Genomic DNA, 8,667 nt, shown 5'->3' with positions numbered 1-8,667 from the left:
ATCCATTTTCTGAGCCGCTTCTCCTCACTAGGGTCGCGGGCATAATATGAATCATTTGGATTAATTCAATACAACACTATTAATACATTTAATCTGTACCAGGACGTAAAAATCGTTTACGTAAATTAATTTATTATATTGTTTACATAGAGCTGTATTTTTTTTTTAAAGAATTAATGTTACAAGATGTCACATTTTTTATAGATAAAAAATGTTCAGTGTTACAAGATATCACACTATATTTGAGTTTGAAATTTTTATACCAGATTTGGTATAGTTGAAAAAAAAATTGAAGGTTAAATGTTAATGCAGTCGGCATGGTGTATGACTGGTTAGAGCGTCTGCCTCACAGTTCTGAGGTCCGAGGTTCAATCCCCGGCCCCGCCTGTGTGGAGTTTGTGTGGGTTTTCTCCGGGCACTCTGGTTTCTTCCCACATCCCAAAAAGATGCATGGTAGGTTAATTGAAGAGTCTAAATTGCCTGTAGGTGTGAATCTGAGTGTGAATGGTTTTGTTTCTATGTGCCCTGCGATTGGCTGGCAACCAGTTCAGGGTGTACCCCGCCTCCTGCCCGATGATATCTGGGATAGGCTCCAGCACGCCCGCGAACCTAATGAGGAGAAGCGGCTCAGAAAATGTATGGATGGATGTTAATGCAACATAAGGCAATATTTTTATTTTTAAAAAAAAAAATATATATATATATATATATATATATATATCCATCCATCCATTTTCTTTACCGCTTATTAAATTTTTAATAAAAACACGTTTTTAAACTAAAATGTTGAACTTAAAAAAAATAACATAACCTTTATTAGGTTCCAAGGTATAACACTATTTTAAAAAATGGTTGATTGTTACAAAACATGACACATTTTTTTGTTTTTAAAAAGGGATAAATAACAATTAAAATGTTGACTGTTAGAAGTTAGGAAAATAGTTTTAATTTATCCATCCATCCATTTTCTGAGCCGCTTATCCTCACAAGGGTCACGGGAGTGCTGGAGCCTATCACAGCTATCATCGGGCAGGAGGCGGGGTACACCATGAACTGGTTGCCAGCCAGTCGTAGGGCACACATAAACAAACAACCATTTGCACTCACATTCACACCTACGGACAATTTAGAGTCTTCAATTAATGCATGTTTTTGGGATGTGGGAGGAAACCAGAGTGCCCGGAGAAAACCCACACAGGCACGGGGAGAACGTGCAAACTCCACACAGGCGGGGCCGGGGATTGAACCCAGGTCCTCAGAATTGTGAGGCAGATGCTCTAACCAGTTGTTCACCGTGCCACCCAATTAAGAAAATTTTAAATAAATGTTGAATGTTGCCAAATCTAACACTATTTTACAAGATGGTTGAATGTTACCAGACAGCACTTTAATTTTGAAAATAAATAAATAAATAAAAACATTGCATACGTTACATAATATGATATATTTTATTTTACAAATTATCTATAAAGGGTTGAATGTTACCAAATGCAGTGTTTTTACTAAAAGATTGCATGACCCCATTATGAGCACCATTATCTCCCCCTTGAAGCCTTTGAACAACCTGAATTTGGTACAGGTAAAGCTTCATAAATCTCCAACGCATCTGCTGAATGGAGCTTTTGTTGATGCCGACTTCCAGTGCAGCTCTCCGGATAGACTGTCCCTGTGTTTGTGTGAACACCTGCTGTAGGGGTTTAATGTTTTCATCAGTGATAGTAGTTGCAGGCCTTCCGCTGCATGATTTATCATGAAGAGATCCTGTTTAGGTGGCACGGTAGACGATTGGTTAGCACATCTGCCTCACAGTTCTGAGGTTCCAGGGTCAAATCTGGCCTTACCTGCGTGAAGCTTGCATGTTCTCCCCGTGCCTTCGTGGGTTTTGTCTGGGGTACTCCGATTTCCTCCCACATCCCAAAAACATCCATGGTAGGTTGATTGAAGACCCTAAAATGCCCGTAGGTGTGAACGTGAGTGTGAATGGTTGTTGCTTTATATGTCCCCTGTGACTGGCTGGCGACCAGTTCAGGATGTTGCCCGCCTCTCACGGGTAGTCAGCTGAGATAGGCGCCAGGACACCCGTGACCCTAATGAAGATAAGCTGTTCTGAAAATAGATGGATGGATGGAGATCCTGTTCGGAGAAACTTGCCATGGATAGCATACATTTTACTATAATATATTTTACGATAGGCGGCACGGTGGCCGACTGGTTAGAGCGTCAGCCTCACAGTTCTGAGGACCCGGGTTCAATCCCCGGCCCCGCCTGTGTGGAGTTTGCATGTTCTCCCCGTGCCTGCGTGGGTTTTCTCCGGGTACTCCGGTTTCCTCCCACATCCCAAAAACATGCATGAATTGGGGACTCTAAATTGCCCGTAGGCATGACTGTGAGTGCGAATGGTTGTTTGTTCCTATGTGCCCTGCGATTGGCTGGCAACCAGTTCAGGGTGTACCCCGCCTCCTGCCCGATGACAGCTGGGATAGGCTCCAGCACGCCCGCGACCCTAGTGAGGAGAAGCGGCTCAGAAAATGGATGGATGGATGGATGGATATTTTACGATATACACAACCATTTGCTTTATACTCTAACATAAAGCTGACAAAATCAGTGTTAAACGCATACCTGTTAAATCAAACTCTGCCAGCATGGGGTGCACTGGGTTTATGCAGCGTAAAAAAAGACAACTAAAACCAGTAATTAAAAATAAGTACCAGAGAAGAAGAAGATGGGTGTTAACCATTTATATGTACTGGCACATTAACTCCATTACATAAACTTGCATTCCTTAGCTCTGTGTGCTTGACTGCCTCTTCAACAGGTAAGACATTTGCAACATGAATCCATTTTGCTACTGTTTGTTTTAAATGTATATCTGTCAGTGATACATTTGCAATTTTATCCTTTGATTTTGAGTGTTCCCAAATGATTATAAGGGGTATGCATGACAAGTTATAACTGGTGCCAATTTAGATGCACTTGTTAAAATAGTACATCACAATTGTTTTGCATTTTAAAGCACTCTGTGAGTGATGTTGATGTTTTGGAAATATATGTGTTTCTCAAAATTCAAAGACTTCTGGAAAAATCTGAAATTTTCCCACTTGGATCTTCCTTAGCCCGACCTCAAAGTGTCCCATCAGCCTTAATTAACTTTTTACTATTTTATTTATTTATTTATTTTTGCTCATTTAAGTCGGTGTACATCGATGTTTCGCAAAATCTGGCTTCTGACCAACTCCATTTTTTTTCTATTCAGGGTTCGTAAATTCCCTCTTTACGACGGGTTTATGAAACACACCCTCGTAATCAACAGGTTTTTCCTGCTAGAATTGATCTGCAATGTATGCCAAAAAAAAAAAACACTGTTACTTTGTTTATTGAACGAGCGTGTGTGTGCGTGCGTGCGTGCGTGTGTGTGTGTGTGTGTAGAGCCATCATATAATACCTGTTTATTTTTTTCATTCTTTTTTTTCTGTCGAAGTCGAGAAGACCGTGGAAAGAGATCAGGAAAATGGTCAGTAAACCCGATGCAATTCCAGGATAATATTGTTACATACTGTTTTGTACACATGTTATGTATTTGTGTGTGTCTATGTGCATGTGTGTATGTCTCTGTTTCCCAAACTTTGAGCCATGGCACATAGTTTACATTAGAAGAATCTCACGGAACACCACCAAACAAAAATGTCACAATTTCACAAATGTATTCATAATTCACGACCAACGATTTGGCCCAACAATAGCCCTACCATGCCAAAATGAAAAGTCTAGCATGTTTGATTTTTGGGATATCTTCCATGTAGTGTGACATATCAACGACATCTCTACATAACGTTTTGTTGTGTGCTTGCAAGCCGTATCGTATTAAAAGTATTTGAACATACCTCATGCAATCCTTGAATGAACAGCCCAAAACATCCTCTCCCGAGCATGTTTTTTTCCCCCAACATTCCCGCAACGATCCATTTTTTGACAAGTTGTCGGTAACAGTTATATCTAGTTGCGGTGAAAGGTAACACATTTTCCGGTCCCACCTCTCTGACAGTGTTTGATTTGGACAAGATAAAGCCCAGTGATCGTAAAAGACGGGATACGATGGCATCGGAATACACGTCGTGTAGTGTTGCCACTGTCTAATCGAGATGCGGCGAGATTTAACGGCAGTAGTCTGAGATGGTGCATTCGTGAAAGACCAAATTTTCCTTGTAGTCTGATCCAGGCATGAAACTCATCACCATGTTTTTAGACAATGTTCACTTGTTTCAAGCTAATTTTTACTTGAAATATGTAGACAAAAAGTTTTCCAGTGAATACTTTTTTTATACTCCACTGGCCATATTTTGATTTTTACGTGATGCATCTAATTTGAATTAGTTTTGACTAGAAATATAATGTAATTCTTGGTAAGAGTTTTTGCAGGGTATGTCATCTTTTTCTATCCTATACTCTTTAAAAAAAAAAACATTTTTTTTCTTTAAAAAATAAATAAATAAATAAAATTTACATTTAAATTTAAATAAATTTGAGGACGAATTCACAGTTTTGTACTCAAAATAGGGCCCTGCCACTGATCTATACTATACTGTTATGTACCGTATATAACTCTACAGGCAATGATGGGACCAGAGGTCGATGACACCCTCAAGGCAAAACTGAGAATTCTTATTAACCACCAAAACGCTCTGATAAGTGAGTGTATCGTCTTCAAAAAAGACTTGTTTGTGGTTCAGTGTCATGGCTATTGATACGTGAATGTATATGACATCTCACCTAGTGAAAATGGACCGGATGGTTTTAACCTTCGATCAGGAATATGAGGCAAGTTGAAGACGTGACTCCTTTTTTTCCCCTTCCCGTAATGTCACATTCTCTGTTATAGACGACAACATTTGTCTTTCAGAACATCTCACTGGATGATTTAAGAAACAACCTGCCCAAGCAAGAGCCCAGATATCCTCAATCCATAATAATGAATAATGAATAATGGGTAATAAGATTGTAAGGTTGTTGTTTTGTTTTGTTTATTTGTTGTTGTTGTTGTTGTTGTTTTGGGGTGGGGGTGGGGTACAAAGGCATACCATACAGAAGATACTGTATGTCTAGCTAGTCATATACGCTGTAAAAAAAAAAAAAAAAGCAGCATGGAAAAATAAATTCGACAATTGTGAAAGCAACTTCCAGCAGTGATTAAACTGCCCATCCTGAGATGGAGCCAAGATAATAAGAAATGCTATTATTAGTAGTATTTTTATAGCATTATAATTCACACTGTTCAAACTGTTACACTTGTCTGCATCATCCCTTTCCTAAAAAGAAGACAACTACAAAATTGATATGGCACTTCCCTTGAAAAAAGAGGCTTAAGTTATGTATTATTAAAAATGTGTTTTTGTTGTCGATCGGTTCAGGGTGTACCCCGCCTCCCGCCCGAAGATAGCTGGGATAGGCTCCAGCAGCCCGCGACCCTAGTGTGGATAAGTGGTAAAGAAAATGGATGGATGGATGGATGGGTGTTTTTGTTGTATTATACTGTATTCATTATTTTCCTCAATTTCCCAAAAGAAAGACTATTGCACATTCTTAAAAAGAAAAAAAAAGCTGTTAAATATTATTAATTATTTTTTATTTTATTGTATACATTATTTTACTGGTGCCCTGTGACTGACTGGCGACCAGTTCAGGGTGTAGGCCGCCTTTCTCCCAAAGTCGGCTGGGATAGGCTCCAGTGCCCCGCGACCCTAACCAGGATAAGCGGTGTTGATAATGGATGGATGGATGGATTATTTTACGGAACTTCCTAAAGAGAAGAAACTATTGATGTTGCACGTTCCTAAAAAGAAAACATTTAAGTGGCTCTGTATGATCAAATATCTAGTTATATTTTATTGGATACATTATCTTACTCTGCTTCCTAAAAATAAGACAAGCTATTAATGTAATGTAAAAATAAAAGACTTAAGCCATTATATATGATTAAATATCAATTTTAAATTCTATTCTATACAATATATATATGAGAATCTTTCATTGATTGTGCAATTTACTGCCAGCAGTTTTTTGTTTCATGTTGAATGTCATTTAATCGGTTCCAGACTACAAAAAAGAGAAGAAACTCTTTCATGTCATTTAATTTTGTTCCCTCACTGTACCGAAAGTAAACCAAACCGGGACCTTCAAATCGAGGCACGTTATTTTTGACATACGGAAATGAATTTTTCACAAAATTCCATGATTTTTACAGTATGTTGACTTTTCCTTGACTGTCACGTAAGCTCATTGCTTACCCTTACGATTTCATTGGAGGTGGCGGGACGAAGACATACTACAAGATACTTATATATGTAGGCCCTACCGGTAACTATTTACTGTGTTACCTCACGTCAATCACAACTTCTTTAAAGCTGAATTTGAACTGCAGATGGGAATTGTGTAAATTCAGGGCACAAGGTGTTTGTGTTCAGCACATTCACTACAAGTAGGGCTGGGGAATTAATGGATTTTATTGATTAGTTGGGGTTCTTTGCTCAGGACCATTTCTTTGAGCAGCTTGCACTAACAACATGGCTGCAAACAGAAAGGAGCTAATGAACAAAAGCAGAGTCAATGTTGTCAACTTAGTGATTTGGTCGCTGCTGGATATCTAAAAACCTTTCCAACCACTCTATTGACTATTTTCCCAATGAGCGACTAGCAACTTGAATTCCCGCTAAGAAACAGACAACTTGAGCAGCATCATTTTCATATTGTTTTCCATATGACAAGAAAGGAGCCCAGTGGAAGGGAATCAAGGTGTCAATTGCGCTGAACATTGACAAACACTTTGTGCCCATTTATGCGTTGCAACCCCAAATGTTGGACATTTTTGACCCAAGGCACAGCGGATATAAAAATTCTGCGCACTCTTGTAGAAATGGCAGTTTTTTATTTATTTATTTTTTGTGTGTGTGATTTTTAAAAAATGAGGCCGTAATAAATTACTTCAAAACGTTTTCTAAAAAAAATCTGAAATCTTTCTTAAGGGGGAAATGATAGCCAACACTGAGATAATATGGTTGTACAAGATGATAAGTGTGGAGACTTATGCAACCACATTATCTCAGTTGTTTTATTTTACTTTTTAAGATGGAGTTGAACAGGTTAGAAGTTACATTAACGGAGGACAAAGTTTTGAAATGATTTATCTTGAACACCCACCTGAGGAAATTTGTGACGGGGAAGGGGGTGCGGCATTTGAATTATATTAATGTCAATGACAACATTAAGACACATTTCCCCTTATTATTCAGTGGGTCTCATAAATTTGCACCATCTAGCTTATTATGTAAAATGAAAGCAATGGGTTTAATGTCCCAAAAACATGTGCATTCAATCCAAAGGGTGCAACCCAAGGGACCTGATGTTGTACGCGTCCAACATGGATTTAGCGAGAAATGAAATGAATGCCAACATGGTAAGTGTGTCATCATCTCATTTCGTACAATGACTCCCCTGTCATTGAGGAGCCTAAATGATGTTCTTTCATTTTCTGCTCCACTCAGTGTCTCAGCATCGACAACGTGAATGACTTGACCGAGCAGTGGCTGAAAACCAAGCTAGCCAACTGAGTTTGCAAACCATTAAAATGCTTATGATTTAGCTCCCATTTTTTAAACGCTAATAAATGGATGGACCTATATGACATTGGCTGTTTTTATCTTGTACTGTACTTCAATTTTGAGTATGACAAAAACAAAATGAAGTGGTAAATTTAATAAAAGATCACTAACAAATTATAGTTTAATATTGAAAGATATCGGTAATATTAATATTTTGAAAAAAAATCTTTAGATTTCCCTTTCACATTGTTCAATGATTATGGGTAGCCAGCATGTAAATAAATTTGAATCTCGTCGAAAAACATTTCAGTCCAGGAGTAAAATTTCTAAAGGAATATAATTTTCAGAAATCCAATTCTTCCATAATTTATATATTAAAAAAATTTGGATCGCAATATTCCAATTTCTTGACATGTTGAATTTGGGTTTTAGTTATCTTCAATTCATGAAATTGGTTGCTCTGCGTTTAGTGAATCGGGATAGCATGAGGTTCACTTTTTGAATTCAATTACTAACAACTCAAGTTTTCCAATTTATTCAAATTTATTGAGACCAATCCCCATCCATATTTAATCCAAAAATGCAATAATAAGCATGAATATTGTTGAATATATTTTTTATCTTATTATTTTTTTTATTTTTTATGAATACTGACATACAGTATTGGAGGTTAAGTTAAAAAAAAAAAAAAAACTCTAGAGCTACAAGGGGGTTCGGTCCAGACTTGTTGAGGTTATGAATGGCATGTGGTGTAAGAATAAGAATACAAATTTTTTCAGCATACGTGTCTCAACTGCTGTGCGTGTGATCTGCGCGACAACTGTTCCTGATGTGCTCAAGGGCAGCTTGGACAAATGCGTTACAACATGTTAAAAAGGAATGTCATTGTTTTAATGGACAATGTAACAAGTGTGGGGGAACAAACTCGGAAAGTGGGGCGGCATGCAGGGCGGGTAAGCGGTGAAGTTTAAAGAAAACGGATGATGTGAAACTTTAATACCCTTTTTTCTCTTGTTTTCTGGTGTTCAAGCTGTATAGTTGTTAATATTAGTTCATGTGCACATAACTGTAT

General features: G+C 37.9%; 1 protein-coding gene across 1 annotated transcript; it reads left to right on the top strand.

Annotated features, from left to right (window-relative positions):
* The first annotated feature begins 2,692 nt into the window (after positions 1 to 2,692).
* On the top strand, positions 2,693 to 7,678 carry LOC133482690 (glia maturation factor gamma-like). Its single transcript, XM_061783092.1, has 8 exons — positions 2,693 to 2,818; positions 3,482 to 3,514; positions 4,611 to 4,689; positions 4,775 to 4,818; positions 4,901 to 4,950; positions 6,272 to 6,354; positions 7,377 to 7,450; positions 7,539 to 7,678. The coding sequence occupies exons 2-8, from the start codon at positions 3,512 to 3,514 to the stop codon at positions 7,602 to 7,604; spliced, it is 399 nt and encodes a 132-aa protein (XP_061639076.1). The 5' UTR covers positions 2,693 to 2,818; positions 3,482 to 3,511; the 3' UTR covers positions 7,605 to 7,678.
* Positions 7,679 to 8,667: the final 989 nt, after the last annotated feature.

The sequence above is a fragment of the Phyllopteryx taeniolatus genome, chromosome 8 (assembly GCF_024500385.1).
Source record: "Phyllopteryx taeniolatus isolate TA_2022b chromosome 8, UOR_Ptae_1.2, whole genome shotgun sequence".
Taxonomy (NCBI): Eukaryota; Metazoa; Chordata; class Actinopteri; order Syngnathiformes; family Syngnathidae; genus Phyllopteryx; species Phyllopteryx taeniolatus.
Note: the sequence above shows the minus strand (reverse complement) of the source record. Positions and strands in the feature narration are given on the sequence as shown.

Coding starts and splice junctions, on each gene's coding strand:
- LOC133482690 (XM_061783092.1), top strand. Junction 4,690..4,774: donor CCACCAAAACGCTCTGATAA/GTGAGTGTATCG, acceptor CATCTCACCTAG/TGAAAATGGACCGGATGGTT. Junction 4,819..4,900: donor CCTTCGATCAGGAATATGAG/GCAAGTTGAAGA, acceptor TTTGTCTTTCAG/AACATCTCACTGGATGATTT.